The sequence below is a fragment of the Dama dama genome, chromosome 1, assembly GCF_033118175.1.
Source record: "Dama dama isolate Ldn47 chromosome 1, ASM3311817v1, whole genome shotgun sequence".
Taxonomy (NCBI): Eukaryota; Metazoa; Chordata; class Mammalia; order Artiodactyla; family Cervidae; genus Dama; species Dama dama.
Genome location: NC_083681.1, coordinates 28,987,006 through 29,005,966, shown reverse-complemented (window position 1 = coordinate 29,005,966; position 18,961 = coordinate 28,987,006). Strand labels below are relative to the sequence as shown.

At 55.2% G+C, this 18,961-nt stretch overlaps 1 protein-coding gene across 1 annotated transcript in view; it reads left to right on the top strand.

Annotated features, from left to right (window-relative positions):
• DSCAML1 (DS cell adhesion molecule like 1) overlaps positions 1-18,961 on the top strand; it is a 356,255-nt gene that overhangs the window by 263,042 nt on the left and 74,252 nt on the right. Inside the window, exons 5-9 of the mRNA XM_061129091.1 lie at positions 1,899-2,177; positions 5,672-5,947; positions 7,177-7,473; positions 9,126-9,398; positions 18,390-18,668. Coding sequence (XP_060985074.1) covers positions 1,899-2,177; positions 5,672-5,947; positions 7,177-7,473; positions 9,126-9,398; positions 18,390-18,668 — 1,404 coding nt within the window. The remainder of the gene's footprint in view (positions 1-1,898; positions 2,178-5,671; positions 5,948-7,176; positions 7,474-9,125; positions 9,399-18,389; positions 18,669-18,961) is intronic.

Sequence of the window (18,961 nt, the reverse complement as noted above, 5' to 3'; positions counted from 1 at the left end):
GGACATTTCCCATTTCATCAAGGAGGGGCCAGAGGGGTGTCAGCGCTCTCACCATTCACCCCAGAGCCGGTCCCAGTGTTAGATTCTTCCATCTCAGACCGCATTTACTGAACAAGCGTGGGGAGACCTGGTTTTAGATCCTGGCTCAGCAGTGGGATCCTGGGCAGGTCACTACACCTCTCTGGTCTCAGGATCCCCATTGGTGTGTGCCCTCAAAGCCCCTAACGACCTTCCCTAGTGGCTCAGAGGGTAAGGAATCTGCCTGCAATGCGGGAGACCCAGGTTCAATCCTTGGGTTGGGAAGATCCCCTGAAGAAGGGAATGACAACCCACGCCAGTGTTCTTGCCTGGAGAATCCCACGGACAGCAGAGCCTGGTGGGCTATAGTCCATGGGGTCGCGAAGAGTCAGACACGACTGAGCAACTTCACTTTCACTTTCCAAGTCCATAAGTCAGCTACTGTTCCATGAGCCTATGAAGTTCTGCGATGTGGAAAAGGCAGACTGCTGGCCCACCCCTTGCCCGCGTGCCCCCATTCACCCTTCCTCGGATATCTATGGCCCGGGCAGCCCTGCTCTGTGCTAGGCACGTGGGGATGCCACAGGGGATCAGCAGTGTCTCAAGGAGCTTCCGGGGAAACTGCATACACGGCCTGGTGCACACGGCTGCTGGCAAGGGCCGTCGCGGAGGCGGCAACGGTGATTGCCTCTGGGAGGGAAATGGGGCGACTGGAGGTGGAGTGAGGGGACTCCCTTTTCACTATATGATCTTGTCTACTTTCAGAAGTTTTGCCATGTGTGTGTACTGTGGTTTTTTTTTTTTTTTCTTTTAAAGAAAAGGTTGCTTGAAAATAAAATGAAAGAAAAAGAAAACTCTATGGGCATCCAGTGAGGGTGGCCTGGGGGAGATGTCCAGAAAGGGTGGGATTGAAGCTGCTTTCTGGAAGATCAGTAGGAGCTGGCCAAGTGGAGCGGGCTGGCAGGGCATCCAGATGGCAGGCCGTGTGCTGACAACACGCCGGTGCGGGAAAGTGGTAACATCAGAAGGTCGGGGAGGCAGGCCAGGCCAGGGGACCTGGTTGGGATGAGATCACAGATCACAGAGGCCTAACTCAGGATAAGAGGTGGGGATTGTAATACATAGGTAAAGGGAGCCTGTGGGGTTTACATCAGGGGAAGGTCCCCAGTGGGCAGAACACCCAGACGGGCCCATCAGGGTGAGAACTAGACTGAGGGAGCATCCAGAATGTTGCTCAGATGGCAGGGCTGTCGTGCACAGAATCCCACCAATAAGCGCCTGGTCTCCTGTAGTGTAGGGCCACAGGCCCACAGTCATGCTTGCTTGTGGTTTGGGAATGCAAAGGCGAGGAGCATTGCTGGATGGCAGGTGTGTTTTGCAGAAGGCTTAACTTCTGAATCCTTCTGGGCCTGGAGAGAAAAACACTGCCTCCTCTGAGCCCATCCAGATTGCAGGTGGGAGCAGACAGGACAGAACAGAGGTGCCTATCCTTGACAGACCCAGACCAAGATGGACCAGAATTATAGTCCCAAGAGGTCATGATTCTCATGCCATGGGGACTGTTTGTATGAATGTCTTTCCCTCCCTCTTGTGGTTTCGCTTTCTCCCTCTGTTTGTCTGTCATTCTAACCTAGTCTGCCCACCACATCCTCCTCCCTCAGCCCCTGCTCCCAGCCATGCTTCCCAGGGCCTCCATGTGGCTGAGTAGAAGAGTCTGGGCCAGAGTCTGAAGCCCCAGGGGATCCAGTGAGCCATCCCACTAGGTATCACTACTCCAGGCACCAGTGGGCAGCAAGTTCTGGGTGCCTGCCTTCCCACCCCAACCCCCACCCCACCCGTCTCAGGACTGGCCAGGACCACTCATGCTGTCTGCCTTCCAGACCCTGCCGAGTCGATCCCTACCATCCTGGACGGCTTCCACTCCCAGGAAGTGTGGGCCGGCCACACGATGGAGCTGCCCTGCACTGCCTCCGGTTACCCCATCCCTGCCATCCGCTGGCTCAAGGATGGCCGACCCCTCCCAGCCGACAGCCGCTGGACCAAGCGCATCACGGGGCTGACCATCAGTGACCTGCGGACCGAGGACAGCGGCACCTACATTTGTGAGGTCACCAACACCTTCGGCTCGGCAGAGGTCACAGGCACCCTCACGGTCATCGGTGAGTGGGGGAGCCCCTTTTCCAGCCCCAGTAACCTTTGAGAGCACTGCCTCTGGTGGGGAGGGACATGAGGGCATCCCCATGCCTCTGGCCAGCCCCAGAGATGATCCTCTGGTTGGGGAAGGCAGGTTGGTGCCCTGAGAAAAGCACTGGGTTTGAAATCAGAAGACCTGCCTTTTGGTTCTGATGTCATCAGATAGTAACTGACCTGGGGGAAATCATATAACCATGAGTATCACCTCTGTGCCCTTTTCTGTCAAAGAGGATAATGACCCTGCCCCTCCGACCTCCTAGAGGTCACGAGGGTCATAGGGAACAATGACGGTGATGTGACGAGCTCATGGGGCTTCTCAGCTTCTTGGGAGGAGGCAGTATCTATACTAAAGGAAACGACACTGATGTGAATCTAGTAGAGGACATAACGAACCCATCAGAGGTGCCACTCAGAGTATTTAGGGATAACTTCTAGGGAGACACTGGGGGTAAACACCCAGGACAGCCTTTCCAGGACCTGCCAGTTGGCATGAACTCTGGTCCTTCCTGTTACTCCCCTGTCCCAAAGCCCTAGGGTCCAGGGAGCACACGTGGAGAGCAGGAGGCTTTCACAGACCCCTGCTGCTGCTGAGCCCCTGGAAGCGGGGGAAAAACCCCTTGAGGGGGAGTGGTGAGACCAGGAGCATTCTTCCCCCACCCTACCTCATCTCTCTGTCTCTCGGGTTCCCTGCTCTTGGGGCTGCAGGGAAGGTGTTGGCAGCAGAGGGTTGAGACTTGGAGACCCTATGGGATCTCAGTCCTGTGGGGTAGCAGGAGCCTGAGTCCATGAACTTTGAACCTGATGACATTATCGGGGATTCAACCTGGGCAGTGGAAAGAGGCTGTCCAGAGATGGTCCCGTCCCCATACCCCCACTCTGCTGTTGAGATTGACCAAAAAGTCTCTCTGCCCAGCTCACCCTCTGTCTCATGAGCACAGACTGCAGGTCTGCAGGCCCTCAGCTAGGCCAGAGGACCACACAGAGCCTACCTCCTCTGGGCTGACCTTCTGGGCCTGGCATCCTGTCACCCTCAGCCCAGACATGGGCCCAGTCTCTTCCCCATAACCACGGGAATCTTGACAGTTAGGGCATGTTTATCTGCAGTGTGGGGAGGAGACCCTCCCTGTGTGAATTCACTGTGAAGCTGGAAGAGCAGAAAGAGCCCCCAAGAAATGCTCTGGGAGCAACAGTTTGTGATACAAACGCTTGGATTAAAACGCTGGAAGCTTGGGGGCAAAGAGGAGGTCCTCTCGTACAACCAAGACGTGGACCACAGAGTAGGCAGATCGGAGGACAGGGATCAGTACCCTCTTCTAAGCACCATCCAAAATTGTTTGGCCTGCAGTGCGGGAGACCTGGGTTTGATCCCTGGGTTGGGAAGATCCCCTAGAGGAGGGCATGGCAACCCACTCTAGTATTCTTGCCTGGAGAATCCCCATGGACAGAGGAGTCTGGTGGGCTACAGTCTGTGGGGTCGCAAAGAGTCAGACACAACTGAGCGACTAAGCACACAGTATTACCTTCTCCCCCTTTAACCTCTCCTGCTACACACAAACACACACTCACACTCACATTCATACACGCACACTGTCTCAGGGAACAGGTCAGGAGGGCTGCGTACCCCCATCCTTGGAAAATTAGCACACCTCACTCTGAGTTAATTTGATGTTCCAAGCTCCAGCTTCAGTACAGACAGGCAAGCAAGTATTTACACACACGTACAGGCAGATGTGTTGAAAGTTCACATGCCCACTTCCCTGTACACACATGCAGACACATGTGGCATCTGTGCACACCCACAGATACACACTCTCATCCTAGAGCACACGGACACACAATAAGTAACTGCCTAGAGCTGTGCACACGCCCTGCCCCTGTGGGCACGGATACTCCTGACTCTCTGAGATGCAGAGCTCCCCACCCTCCCCCTCACTGGGCTGGACTGGATAACCAGGTTCCAGGGGAAGTGACATGGCTTTTCTCTGTCTTCCTTCCCCTCTGATAGCCCCTCTCTGCCAGGTCCATGGAGAGGAAAGCAATGTTTTCATATCTCCCTCATTCTGCCACCCAACCTCCCACCCATCCTCCATGAGGCCCCGTGCAGAGACAATGAGGGGAGAGCTGCTGGCTGGCAGGTCCTGGGAGCCCTGGCCGGTGCCTGGGGCAAGTGGAATGCCACCTGCGGCGTGGCGCACTGATGTTTCCTGGGTAGCAGGCAGAGGATCTGGGGGTGAACAGGCTAAGCAGAGTGTGAGCAGACTCCTGCATGCTTTGACTGCCCACCCAGGCAGGCCTGCCACACCCCCTTCTCCTGCAGGCTCCATTATTGGGAGTCTGCGGCTCCTGTAGGTCTCTGGCTCCTGAAACCCCCAACCCATGGAGATCAAGGAAGAGAGGCCAGCTTGGGGCTGGTAACCAGCCAGCCAATCAATAAACATGACTCAGACAGCAGTTGTGATATAGAGATGAGAGACGCTGCCCTGCTTTCAAGTCCAGAGGGAGAGAGAGAAACAAAGTGGTGATTGGAAGACTGTGAGCTTGGTGTTCTGTTAGTTACACACAGGGAGCCTCAGAAGATGAATCCTTAACCCAGTCTGGGAGGGGACTAGTATCCAGGAAGCCTTCTTGGAAGAGGTGACACCTGAGTTTGGTGTGAAGGATGAGTAGGAAATAGGCAAAGGGGGCCAAGAGCGCCCTGGGTGTGCAGGAACCACAGGCAGGATGCTGCTCTAGAGACAGCATAGCTGAGAAGGGGGCCAGGTCTCAAGGGCCTCCATGGCCTTGGATGCCAAGCTGAGAGTTGTTGGCTGCCATGGAAGTTATGAGCAGGGCAGTGGCTGGCTGCCAGTGAGGAGGACCGATGGAAGGACACAAGGAAAAAGGAGGAGTGGAGAAGAGAGCACTGCATGGGTCCAGGCCTGGAGCTCTGGGCCTGCAACTGGATAGGGGCAGGGGAGGTGAAGAGCAGGGGGTCAACTGACACATATAAAAGAAGTCAGACCAGCAGAAGTTAGCTATTGGTTATTGGATAAGCACGGGAGACAGGTGGTGGGCCATGGGGGCCTCCCTGGTTTCTAGGGTGAGTGACAGTGAGAGCGATGAGCCAGCCAAGCTTCCATCCTCCTCATGAGCCAAAGGGCGCTTTCCAACCCTGCCTGGGCAAGGACCCCACATGAGGACAACAGAAGCCATCAGAACAACAGGTGCTGAGACAGTCTCTGGCCTGACCCTGCCATTTCACAGATGGGTAAACTGAGCCCTAGAGAGAGGAAATCACTCAGTCTGGTTCCCACCCACGCCCCTCCCAACACACACACACATGCAAGACATCTTGGAGACAGAACCAGGGTCTCCAGGCTCCCAGGGCCTTTTCTGATCACCGCCCACCCCCATCCACACTCCACTGACAGTGAGTCCTTTTGCTTTTCTTTCCCTCCCCGTTTCCCCTGGTACGGCCCAGACCCCCTTCATGTGACCCTGACACCAAAGAACCTGAAGACCGGCATCGGCAGCACGGTCATCCTCTCCTGTGCCCTCCTGGGCTCCCCGGAGTTCACCATCCGCTGGTACCGCAACACCCAGCTGGTGCTGCCCAGCGAGGCCATTTCCATCCGCGGGCTCAGCAACGAGACGCTGCTCATCACCTCGGCCCAGAAGAGCCACTCAGGGGCCTACCAGTGCTTCGCCACCCGCAAGACCCAGACGGCCCAGGACTTCGCCATCATCGTCCTGGAAGGCAAGTGGGGGGCTGGGGGCAGCTGGGCGAGTTCAGGATTCCCACAGCCAGGCCAGGAGGTACCCTGCCCTCCCGACAGGAAGCAGTCATCCGGCACTCCCTACACACCAAGGAGGTGCGCTGCCTCATTTCATCCTCCCAAGGCCCTGCTTGGAGGTTTTTGGTTTGTTTTTTTTTTAAATAATATCTATTTTGCAATTGAGGAAGCTGTGGCTTTGGTCCGTTGCCCTAGGTTACACAGTTATGCCAAGGAGCTGGGTTTGAACTCAGGCCTCTTAAACGGCATACTCCATTGCCTCTACCAAATTACTAGAACTGCACTATTAGAGGGTTTCCCAGTTGATGCTGCTGGTAAAGAATCCACTGACAATGCAGGAGATGCAGGTTTGATTTCTGGGTTGGAAAGATCCCCTGGAGAAGGTAATGGCAACCCACTCCAGTGTTCTGGCCTGGAGAATCCCATGGACAGACGAGCCTGGTGGGCTATAGTCCATGGGGTCACAAAGAGTCAGACACAACTTAGCGACTAAACCACCACCATTTCTTTATAGCATTCCTGCATGGAAGGACAGCCAGCGTTAATGATTACATACCCCATGATCCACGGAGGAAGTAGGGGCCTGGGGTTCCAGGCTTCCATTAACTAAGACCTAAGCCCCATCACAGACACCTCCCCACACCACGAAAGCCTCTGGGCAGCTTGCATCTTAAGCCTCAAACTTTGGACTTTTTGATGCTACCCCTGCCAATGAAATGAGCTGGAATTAGATTCTTCAGGTCCAGTCCCTTCAAGTTCTGGTTCCACACATAGTTAACCTCTGAGCCTCTATGTCTTTATTAATAAAGTTTGAAGAAAGAGCTGGAAAAGGAAAAGTTGAGAGGATCTAACATTTATTAAGCACTTACAAAGTGCTGTGTAAGCATCTTTAATGCATTAGTTCATTTATTCCTCACATCCGTATAAGGAGGATATCATCGTTACCCCCACGATCTCCATCATCCACAGAGGGAAGATGGAAAGACTCAGAGATGTTAAGTAACTTGCCCAAAGACACACAGCTAGCAAGTGACTGAGACTGGATTCAAATCCAAGGGTCTTCATTCATATGCAACAGTAATAGGGTACCCAACAGGGTTTTGTGGATAGCGCGTGATGAGGTGGGGTGGCCTGGGGGGCACTGTCTCTCCGTGACTCGGTGACCCTGAAGGGGGCTCCTCACTCCCTGCAGATGGCACGCCCCGCATCGTCTCATCCTTCAGCGAGAAGGTGGTCAACCCCGGGGAGCAGTTCTCACTGATGTGCGCGGCCAAGGGTGCCCCGCCCCCCACCGTCACCTGGGCCCTGGACGACGAGCCCATCGTGCGGGACGGAAGCCACCGCACCAACCAGTACACCATGTCCGATGGCACCACCATCAGCCACATGAACGTCACGGGGCCCCAGATCCGTGACGGGGGCGTGTACCGGTGCACGGCGCGGAACTCGGTGGGCAGTGCTGAATATCAGGCGCGAATAAACGTAAGAGGTGCCTGTCTACATTTAAATATCAGAATAGGCTTTTAAGTTCCTTTGCCATCTCTGTGGTTACCATTATTCTTGTGGTGATTAGTACTTATTATTAATCGTCATTTTGATTTTAGTAGAGGTCTCTCTCCTGTCCCCCTCTCCCTGCCCCCTGCAAATCCCATCATCCATTCTTGTGTGTGTGTGAGTGTCTGGTACAGTTCACCCTCTTTGCATTCCCGTTCTCCTCCTCCTTTCACCCCTCCCACAATCCTGCCCCCTACCCCGTCCCTTCCCATCAATCTCTCTGGCTCCAGGTACATTAAGCACTCCACTGGCATCTACGCCCCACCCGGGCCTTGCAAGGGCAGGGACAAGGCACGGGAAGTGGTCCAGGCTTGCCCTTTGATAGAGATGTCCACCAAAGCTTTATCACCATGTCCCCACACGGAGCTACCCCTGAGATGCTCCAGGAGCTGTGAGCAGCCAGAAACCAGGGAACCATCTTCTCTCAATCCACCATCTCCCAGCTAGGGGGTTCAGCCTGAGTGAGGGTGCCCCAAGGTGGGCACCTCTGAGAGTGGAGGAAGAAGTCCTCACGGTGACCTTCCCCTTGCCTCAGGTCTCCAACCTGCTGTGGTGAGCACAGAGGCTCCTCTGAAGAGCTCTGCAGCCACTTGGGGTCAGACTAGTCCTCATCCGACCCTACCAGTGAGCCCTGACCCAAGAGCAGAAGAGGCGCAGGGGAGCGGGAGGGCCCTGGTCCGGGGCACTGGTGGCTGCCATGGAAACGGAATGGGAGAGGCAAGGTCATGCTGAATTCACTTCTGCCAGGTCTCTGACCCCCACATGAGAAATGTGATCTCCCTTTGACCACTCTCCTGCCCTCTCTAAATTGGAAGGGGACAGAGCTGCCCAGTCGTGGGAGATGCCTTGGTCCAGCCCCTCATCTGCTGGGTGAGTGGGGAACTGGAAGCCCAGAGTTTCATATACCTGCTCCAGCACTAACCCTGCATGGTAGCCTCTGAGCCCCCTTTGCAATTCCCATATAGCCATCTGCCCAGTGACCCAGATGATGACCCTGTCCCCTTCCTCCAGTGTGATCAGAGCCCCTCTTTGTAGCCCCTTCCCAGGGGTACACAGAACACATTTATTTACTTGTTGAAAGAAAAGCATCCAAGGAAGACCTTCTTATTGTCCTTTAAATAGTTAATATACATGAGATCCTTTTCAGTCTAAGACCATCATGAGCAAATCAAATGAAAATAACAGCATCTCAACATTTCCATTTTAACCCCCAAATCTTAATCTCCTCCTAAATGAGGACTCACCCTCCCAGATCCCCATCACTTCTTGGTGAGGCTTTGGTTTGCTCATCTATCCCATCCCAGTAGGGGAATGGATTCTTGCCCCAGGGCATGAATGAACCGTCTCTGTTTGCAACTGTTTGAAGCTAGTAACAGTGAATCCTGGAGAGACCCTGGGTGCCCCCAGTTCCAGCCTCTGCCTCGTAAAAAAAAAAAAAAAAGCCCCCCCCTCCCCCTGCCGAATTTCCATCCCGTAAGCGTTTCCAAGGCCAAACAACTGAGGAGAGCATCACAGGGCAATGCCTGCTGTCCCTGGCTAACCGCACCATCACCCGTCCTCTCCTCCTCCCTCCCGACTCCTGCCCAGGCCCCCCCAGCATCCGGGCGATGAGGAACATCACGGCTGTGGCTGGGCGGGACACCCTTATCAACTGCAGGGTCATCGGCTACCCCTACTACTCCATCAAGTGGTATAAAGATGCCCTCCTGCTGCCTGACAACCACCGCCAAGTGGTGTTCGAGAACGGGACCCTCAAGCTGACGGATGTGCAGAAGGGCATGGACGAGGGGGAGTACCTATGCAGTGTCCTCATCCAGCCGCAGCTCTCCATCAGCCAGAGCGTCCACGTGGCCGTCAAAGGTAGGCTTCCCCCCACTGCCACCCTGAACCGGAGCACCCCCTGGTCACCCAGGATTGCAGGCTCCTCTCTGCAGCCGCTCAGCCGGCGGCAGGCAGTCCTGAGTGGAGAGCCAAGGAAGAGAAGGCTCTGGCCTGGAGCTTGGAAAAAGTGGGGCAGGGAGATTGCACGCGAACGGGGGACACAAGAAGGCCATGGGTACCTCTACGTCCAGTTCCGGCTGTGGGCTGCAGGTCAAGGCAGCGCTGGCCCCAGGGGCATGAGAGGTCAGTGACACACAAGAGGAGCCGGGTCACCTGGGCAAGAGGCCCAGGTCAGAGGCGATCGGCTGTATTGTTCCCCTGTGTCAGCATGGAGCCACCCAGAACTCATCAGGGCCCATCAGAGACCAGCAGGTGTGCAAGGGACAGGACTCAGAACGGAAGCAGCAGGAGGCAGAGTGGAAGGTGCGGGTGCTGGGTGCCCTGACTCCTTTCCGGGGTTCAGACAGGCGAGGCTGCTTTGCCATCACTGACAAGGACATTTCAACTGCTAAGGGCTTCGCTGGTGACTCATATGGTAAAGAATCTGCCCGCAATGCAGGAGACACAGGTTAAATCTCTGGGTCAGGAAGATCCCCAGGAGAAGGAAATAGCAACCCACTCCAGTATCCTTGCCTGGGAAATCCCATGGACAGAGGAGCCTGGGGGACTACAGATCCGTGAGGTCACTAGGAGTCAGACACAACTGAGCAACTAACACTTTCGGCTGCTAATGCCACTGGCGGCCTGGAACCTAAAACCCTCATCCCTCCCTGTCCCTCCGTGCTCACCTGGGCGAGGTCTGTGTTCTGTTCAGGCACCTGACACTGTGCCTGGTACACGGTAGCCCTTCAGTAAATGTTTGTGGATTGAAGGAATGAAGGCATATAAACGAGCAAATAAATGAATGCCTGACTGAGCGACAGAGGCCCCTGGGGTCAGGGGCTGTGTGGCACTGTGAAGCTCTCTCTCAAACACATTCTTTGAAACTGACAGGCCTGGAGATTGTCTGGATGGTGGGTGAGAGCTGAGTGACCTGGTTTCCCAGGGGGCAGGGTGGAGAGGTGGGGCCTGCCTCTTGGCTGAGGATAGGTCCCTGAAAGCCAGGCAGCTGGGGTGCAGGGTCTTTGGGCCAGTGGTGGCCGTGATGGGTAAGGGCTTCTGTCCCTTCCTGAAGAGCCGGGGTAGGCTCCAGCATATCCCCAAAGGGGAAACCTGAACCCAGAGAGGAAACCAGCCTGGGCCCTCGAGCCCACAGGAAAGAGAAAGCTGGGGGCTCCGGGCTTGGAAAGCGGCTCTAACACGGGGGGAGGGTCCAGGGGGCCCAGATTCCTGAAGCAAGACGGTGTAGAGGCGTTGTGGACAGGAAGGGGGGGTCTCAGGGGAGTCGGGGCCTTGTGGACAGGAAGAGGGGGACTCGGGGGCGTCTGGGCCTTGTGGACAGGAAGAGAGGAGTCTAGGGGAAGGACTGGTTTGGGGAGACAGATGCTGCCTCTGGCTTGGACCCCTTCAAGCGTTCGGTGAAAATGGGCCATCCGGGGGGAAGTGTCAGGAGAACAGCTGGGGAAACGGAAGGTGCAGCGAAGGGCGCAATCAGGGCTTCGCCCCTCCACTGCCTATCACCCGGGCTCTCTCGTCGGCGCACCGGGGCCGCGTCACATGCCCCCTCGTGCACCCACCACCTGTCGCAGTGACAGACAGTATGTGCTGCTTGAGCTGAAACTGAGACTTTAGTCTGGGTTGCTGTGACTTTCTGGGAAGCCTGGCTCTGAGCCCGAGAACTGGGGGAGGGGCCATCCTGGTGGCCATCTCAGGCTTGGAGACGAGAGACGAGACCTTAACAGCATCCGCCTCCTGCCTCCTCACTGCTGCACCCCAGGCAGGCGGATGGCCATTCTGGCCCCTCTTTCAGCCTGAAACCTCTGCCCAGCCCAGCGTCCTCATATCAGCAGGAATCTCCCAACCCCCGGGCCCAACCCAAGCCTGGCTCCCGGCATCACAGGACGACCTGCCTGTATCCATTTCTGTTACACGCAGTGGACTCAGAGTTCACAGTGTAAACATCACATATTAAAACATCTAACCTTTGCTCTATTCCCTTCGCCCAGCCGCACCAGCGAGCATTCGGCTGGATTTGTTGACTTAAAAAAAAAAAATAACAGGGCTCCAGTGAGCCTCGTAGTACGCAGAACATCCTGAAAGCTGCTTCTGCTCATCAATTATTCAACCCCATTCAGGGAGCGATCAGCCCTAATGAATTGAATCTGATGCATTCCGTCTCAGCGACTCGCTGGGCCTGTTGTGATTGTGCTGAGCGACAGTGTCTCCGGGCCCAGGGCGAGGGAAGGGCGTGTGTGTGTGTAATCCCAGAGCTCAGAGCCCCTGCACAGAGCACATGTGGCTCCCAGCATGCAGCAGGAGCTTGGCATTCACAAGCAGAGATGTGATGTGTGTGTACAGTGCACAGGTGTGTGTGCACACGTGGCCCCTTCACTGCCCGCAGGGTCTGCAAATCCAGCCGCAGAAGGGATACAGTCCCCCGTTTTCTCTCCAGACCAGTGCGGGTGCTCTGTGACCCCATGCCCCTGCCCATCTGAAAGCTTAAATCCATCCTCACACTTCCTTTCCAGATTCCCTCTCCCCACCTCATTAGAATGCGCTTTTGCAGAAGAATCCATCAGAGCTGATTATGAGCATGCTGCTTGATTAGCTGATGTGTTGTTCAAAGAGCTACTTGAGGAGGAGGAGGGCAGAGGAGGCGCCCCTGGGCATGGAAAGGGGACTCTGGGGGAGGGAGGGGATCCAAGGGCAGACCTCTAGACCCACTCCCGCCTGCCTGCCTGGGATGTGCGTCCAACAGGATCAGAGCAGAGACATGGAGTGTGGGGACGGGCGCGTGGGGGTGAGAATGGGCACTGGAAGCTTGGGATCAGTTGGAAGTCCTACCCCCTCATCTCTCTGTAGGGCCATGTGCCAGCGGGCAGGGCAGGGCAGGGCAGGGCAGGGCAAAAACCCACACTACTCCATGAGCTGGTAAAACCCCTGCTGACTCCATTCCTTCCGGGACTGCTTGTCTTCTGATGAATTTTCCAAACACTGAGATGAGGCAAGCAGAACACGGCAGACACATATGCATGCACACGCATGTGCAGAGACCTGTGTGCATGGGTACACACGCATGGACACACCGTATGCTTTGTATGCATGTGCCTGCAACAGATAGACACACGTTAGCCTGTCCACACTTCACACATACCACACGCAGTGGTATATACTCAAAAGGTTCCCTCTGTCCACATCCTCCTGTGAAGTGACATTCCTGAGCCACAGACGGTAGCTGCAGGTGCTACCATAGAGGAGATCCCCCAAGTGAGCCTGCTGTGACCAGCAAGGCAGAGAGGGTGAGGGTGCTTCCACGGCTGCCTGGACTTGGGTGCATGTGACCCTGATTGGCAGGGGAGAGCCAGGCTGTGAGAAAGGCAAGCTTTGTCTCTGGGCATCCAGAGAGAGTCTTAGTAGGATGCTGAGAGGAAGGCACGGAGATTCAACCTAGATTTGGTGTCTTTAGGGCCCCCTGTAGCTGAAAAATAATGTAGCATAAAAGCATCTCTGGGTATGCAGGCTGAATGTTTAATTAACTAAGAAGGCAGGGCTATAACAGGAGCTCCTTGGCTTTGGCCCAGCAAAGGAACATCTCCATCCCCACACCTGAGCCTCCGGATGCCCTTCAAAACAAGGGCGTGAGTTGCTCTCTGCCCATTCTCAGTAAAGCCAGGGCCCGGAGGTAGTGCCAGGTCCCTCTGGGTAGCAGAGAACACACACATGCAGATGCACACTCTCCCAAGTGTGCACACTCCTCACCCAAACTCCTTCCCTCGCTGCTCAGCCAGTCCCTGCTGTGTGCTTGGGGGCTCCTCCTTCCCCCCTCTCATCCTAGAGAATAGGGGTCTCTATGGCCCTGGGGCTTAAGAGACAGCTGGTTCCCTGGCCAAATGCCTGCCACTGGCACAGATGGAGATTTAGAAGGAACCCGCTGGAATCCACAGGAAGGGAGCACAATGGGTCCCCAGGGGCAGGTCGCCCAACACACGGGGGGAGGGACACTGAGGATGCTGCTGCCCACAGCCCTGTGTTTCAGCAGATGAAGCCAGGGGCACCGGAGCAAGCATCCTCTTCAGTGGACAAACAGGGCTCACGTGACGGCAGTGCTGCGGATGAAGCAGCATCTGTCTGTCCATTCAGAGACATTGACCGTGCACCCACTCTCTTCCAGACACTATTCTATGAACACTGCTGTGCTCAAGACAGGCAAAATTCCTGCCCTTGGGGAACGTACCTTCTAGAGGGGGAAATGGTTAATGTGTGCAATAGGTAGAAGATGTTTCATGTCAAACAGGGAGTGGGGAGCAGAGTGCCACAGGTCATGGAGAGTGGTTTACAGTTTTAAATAGGGTGGTCAGGGAAGGCCTTTTGGAGAAGAGGGGGCTGTGTTTTAAAAAAAAAAAAAACTGAAGTGACAATATTCCTAAAATATGAGACTTGTTACAACTGGAAGATCAGTGTCAGGCTTTAGTGACTGTTGGATCCAACTCCCCCATTTTGCAGATGAGGAAACTGAGGCTCGGGGGCAGAGCAGGGTAGTGGCGAGAGGGCAGCATGCCCACATTGCTCTTGGATAACAGAGTCTTTCCCCATCTCCATGCTGCACAAGGAGGGAAGCTCCAACTTTGCACGGTGCCCATTCTCTGCTAAATAGTGTAATAAATAAAAAGATTCAGTCTCTAAGAGAGCTCATGAGAGACACCATAAAGTGTTTATGGGCTGGGCCGGTGGTCAGCGTGGCCTCCTCCGCACAGCGCCCCCAAACAAGCGGCCATAACAGCTTTATGGTGGCCGGGGACCACAGGGACTACCACGACTGCTGTCGTCTCAGCCACTCAGGCCTCTGACTTCGCCATCGCAACAGCTTGCTCCAACCCTGCCTCCCACACAGCTGAGAGTTGCCCTCTCACCAAAGATGACTGTGGCCAGAGCGGGGAGGGCTTCCAGAGAGAAATCCCTTCATTACATGGCATTCATGCCCCCTACCTTCAGACTGTGTGCTGGGGAGATGCTGGGAGTCAGGGCAGGAGGGTCCCTGTGGCCTGCTGGTAACCCTAAAGAAATTCTTGGGCATCACCGCCCTGGAGGTGATCCAGTCCTGAACTTCTTCTTCCTCAGATGTGGAGGTGGACACACACACCCCACACACACTCAAGGAGCCCGTGTCCACCTCTGAGTGCTGGGAGGACACCACCGCCTCCCAGTTTACAACGCAGCCCCCTGTCCACATTGCAGGGCCCCCTGCCCTGCTTCTCAGAACCTCCCGCTCACAGCCTCCTCTGGGTGTTTGGTGAGCCCCTGAAGGAGCCAGGGTCCCTAGGCTTTCTTCTCCTCCAGGCAGTCCTCGTGTGCCTGGACTTATGGGGTTGTGGGAATGCCAGCCTGGAGCCGAGGAATTCTGTGAGCAGCTCTGCCCTCTACCACCCTGTCCAAGGAGCTTCTAAGGAGACATTTATCCCCCACAGTACCTTACCTGCCCATCAACTGCAGCAGGGGGCAGTGGGGAGGAAAGTAAGGAACCTTACTCTTTGGAGGTTGTCTGGTCATCTGCCTCCTGCAGGACAGCAGTGCAGGAGAGCTCTGGCCACCCTAGGTGACTGTCTAACCCCCAGGATGGATATTGACTGCTCTCTCCTTCAGTAGACGCTCATATTGCCGTCAACATTATTCTGGACGACCGGAAGGGAATGACAGCCCGTGGTTGGCCTCTGCCTCTCGGCTCAGCCTTCTCCTGCATTCTCACTGATATATTTTGTAAAGCACATGTGTCCTTTAACGCTCTGTCCAAATGCCACCTCCTCCATGCAGCTGTGGTCACCCGACCAGATAACACGCTCTCTGCTCTGAGTTCAGCATCTGTGTTTTGGGGTGGAGCTTGTTCAGTAACCACCAAGGGAGATGTCTTACCTTCCCGAGCAAATGCTAAGCTTCTGGAGGTCCTATCCACAATTCAAAGCATGTTCCTACTTTCCCCAGCCCACAAGGAGCATAATGCCTTCACAGTGCAGGCATTTCATAAATATTTGATGAATTAGTTAATTAATGAATTAACCTGCCTTAGTAACTTGTTCCGTTATCTAAATCCCTTTTTACTGAGAGAGACGATCTTCCCCTTGCCTGAGCTAAATCTTCCTGCCTCATTGCAGTCTCCACTTGCTCTGTTCTCCTTGGAAATGGAGTGCTTGGCCATCCATTCTGAGGCACAGCCCTCTACTCCTAGGTAGAGCCACCTGCCCCATGCCTTGCTTGCCCCACAGACTCCTCTCGTGACTGTCCGACTCTCCTCTCGTCCATGGAGCCAGCTCTTATTCTAGGACAGCAAGGGCCTGACCCCCGGGGAAGAACTAAGGGAGCAGCTCCTAGCTCCCAAATTATGTCGCATAAATACAGCATCTTGAGGCATATGGTAGAGCTAGCTCCCTCTTTTCTGGACCAACCCCCATCCTGTGCTTTCCCCACCCCTTGCCCACCTCTAAGGTCCATGAGGGAAATGATAGCCAGACATATATTTACTCATCTGACAGCACTTATTGGGCTATTTCAATTTGCCAAGTATAATAACTACTGCCCTTAGGGGCTCCCAGACCTCCCAGGGAAGGTGGTACTGCTAATAGTTACCTCACTGGTGTGTGATCAGGGGCGTGATCAAGTGTGAACCAAGTGCTGCAGGGCTATGCAGGAGGAGAGCAGGCTTCACCAAGGAGGTGATGCTGGAGCCAGGTCTGAGAGGATGAAAAGGAGTTCCCCATGAGGCCACCTAGACTCTAGCTTTGAGCCTTTGTGGGAAGGAAGGCTGGACCAGAACTGGTTCTGCTAAGCCAAAGGAGACACACTGGCAGATCTGTGTCTGTGCAACAATTCCATCAAAAAGTCCACAGTGGCCAGAAGACTCAACCTGAGCTAAGTTCCCAGTGAAGGGAGGATGGGAGGGTCAGCGGAACCCAATGAGGAATCTCTGGGAAACTTCAGCAATGAGCATTGGGCCATTTCTAGAGTCAGGGATCCAGAGACATCTCACTGGAGATATGCAAGGCCCAAACCACTCAGAATATGGGGATAAGGCCCCAACCCAGAGAGCAGCTGCAGCCAGAGGTTGGGATGCAGAGATCTGAACCATGACCAGAGTCCCAGAAAAGCTGGCTAGACTGGGGACCTGGATTGGGGCTCATGGTGGAGCCCACATGGTAGTTATTTCCACCCAGTGCCCAGCCATGTTCACTAGACCTGGGCTGAGATTCGGAGCTGTGGGTGTTCGTGGTGAATTGATGGAGCCCCCGTGGCCAGAGTGAAGGGTATGGTGGGAGGTGACATTGAGAAGGTCAGGTCAGTTAAGGTCCCTGCTTCATCCCATAGGCCTTGGGGATAATGTCCCTCCTCAGTGTCACTTCCTCTGGACCTAGGACTCTTGACCAGGAACTTTCCCAAAGGTCCAAACGGCTGCCAAGGATTTTGCCACACCTGGCCGCTTCTCAGGGGCTGCTCCCTACTGAATCCTGAAAATCCTTGGGGTGCAGGCAGAGCCTAGGACATGCACATGATGTTGCCATCCCTTTTCCCCTCGAGGTTCATCACCCCACCCTCACCTGCTGTGTCCACTCTGGGTGGTGAGGATAGCAGGCTTCCAGGAGGGATGGGGCTGGTGCCTGGGAGGAGGCCGGAGGACTGTGGACAGCTTAGTAATTTAATTATTTGACTGCAGAAAGGAGATCTCATCTACTGGGTGCTCATCCTTGTTAGGCTAATTGTCTGTCTCCTTCTCTCTCTTCTCCCCCCACTTGCCGGGGAAGTCGCTGTGGCCTAATTGAGTTATCATAAAGATAATGGCTGATGCTCCAGCCAGGGCTAAGAAAGGAGGATCCCTCTTATGGCAGCTCAGGCTCCAGACAGGCCCCCACTCCCACCCAGGAGCTGAGATGTGGGCAGGAGGAGGAGGAGGGTGTGGGGAGGCTGTGTGGATGATGCTTAGCCAGGTGAATCTACTCATAGATGACAGGGCTCCCCCTCTGCTCTTTTCTGCCACCCAAGGAGAGCTTGTGTGTGAGACAAGAGTCTCTGATCTGGGCATGTTTGGGGCTTTCTCAACAAGGTAGCATAAGGAAGAGGTTTCAGACTTGGAGAACAGAGAGATCAGGTTTTAAATCCCACAGTCTCCTCTTATAAGCTGGGTGATGGGAAGCAAATGATTGCTGTGAACTCAGTTCTCTCATCTGTGAAGTGGAGACAGCTCAGCTCACATCACATTCTTGGTGGGAGGATTCAACAAGAAGGTGCGGATAAAGCAGATGAAACAACCAGTGACAGGAGCTTCCACCCTCCTGGTCCCAACACGTGATGACGATGGAAAGGGATGGGCTGGGTGACGGGGCCTCCGCAGGAGGAGGCGAGGACACAGCAGCCTGGCTGGAGGACAGCCCGAGCATCTGGGGCACATCATCTCTATCCATGCCAGGCCCCCAGACAGCTGGAGATGCAGCTCTGGGATACCACGGGGAGCACAGGGGTGCCGAGGGATGGCAGGGAAATCAGGGTAAAAGCTGAGCAGTGCGTCAGCAAGCAGACAGGAGTCGTCACCATTCAAGTTCCAGGACAAATCTGAAGGTCATGATGAATGCAGGCCAGCCCATGCCCTGGAGAGAGAGCAGATCCCAGGCCCAGGTAGGCAAGGGGATGGAAGCCAGGGGATGACGTCAGAGCACCCAAGAGATTCTGCATATATATACATATATAGGAGAACAGGCACGTGCCCAGGGAACTCTGTTTGCAGCCCACACAGGGTTGGTAGGAGCCAGAAGGCCAGGCAGGGGCGGGCGTGCTGCCAGCCAGGCTGGGGCACATGGGGGCCTGACCGCAGCACCCCTCTTGCCTTCCCAGTGCCCCCTCTCATCCAGCCCTTCGAGTTCCCACCTGCCTCCATTGGCCAGCTGCTCTACATCCCCTGTGTGGTATCCTCGGGGGACATGCCCATCCGCATCACGTGGAGGAAAGACGGGCAGGTGATCATCTCGGGCTCGGGCGTGACCATCGAGAGCAAGGAGTTCATGAGCTCCCTGCAGATCTCCAGCGTCTCCCTCAAGCACAATGGCAACTATACATGCATCGCCAGCAATGCAGCGGCCACCGTGAGCAGGGAGCGCCAGCTCATTGTGCGTGGTGAGTGGGACAGGCCGGCCCCTTCGGGGGAGCAGGGGCCCAGCTCTGCTGTGGCTGGACACAGGCTCTCTAGATTGCCAGTCTGAATCACAGGCTCAGAGAAAGTTGACTCCAGCGGGGACCTTAAGGGTCAAGAGGTTCAAATCTCTTACTCTCCGGGAAACTGAGATCTTGCAAGGGGAAGACTCGGTTGGTCACTGGTGATGTCAGAGTTGGCGCTCAGAATTCCCAACGTCCAACCTGATATGACTGGCAAAAGCTCTCAACATCTTGGGTCTCAGAGGTGCCTGCTC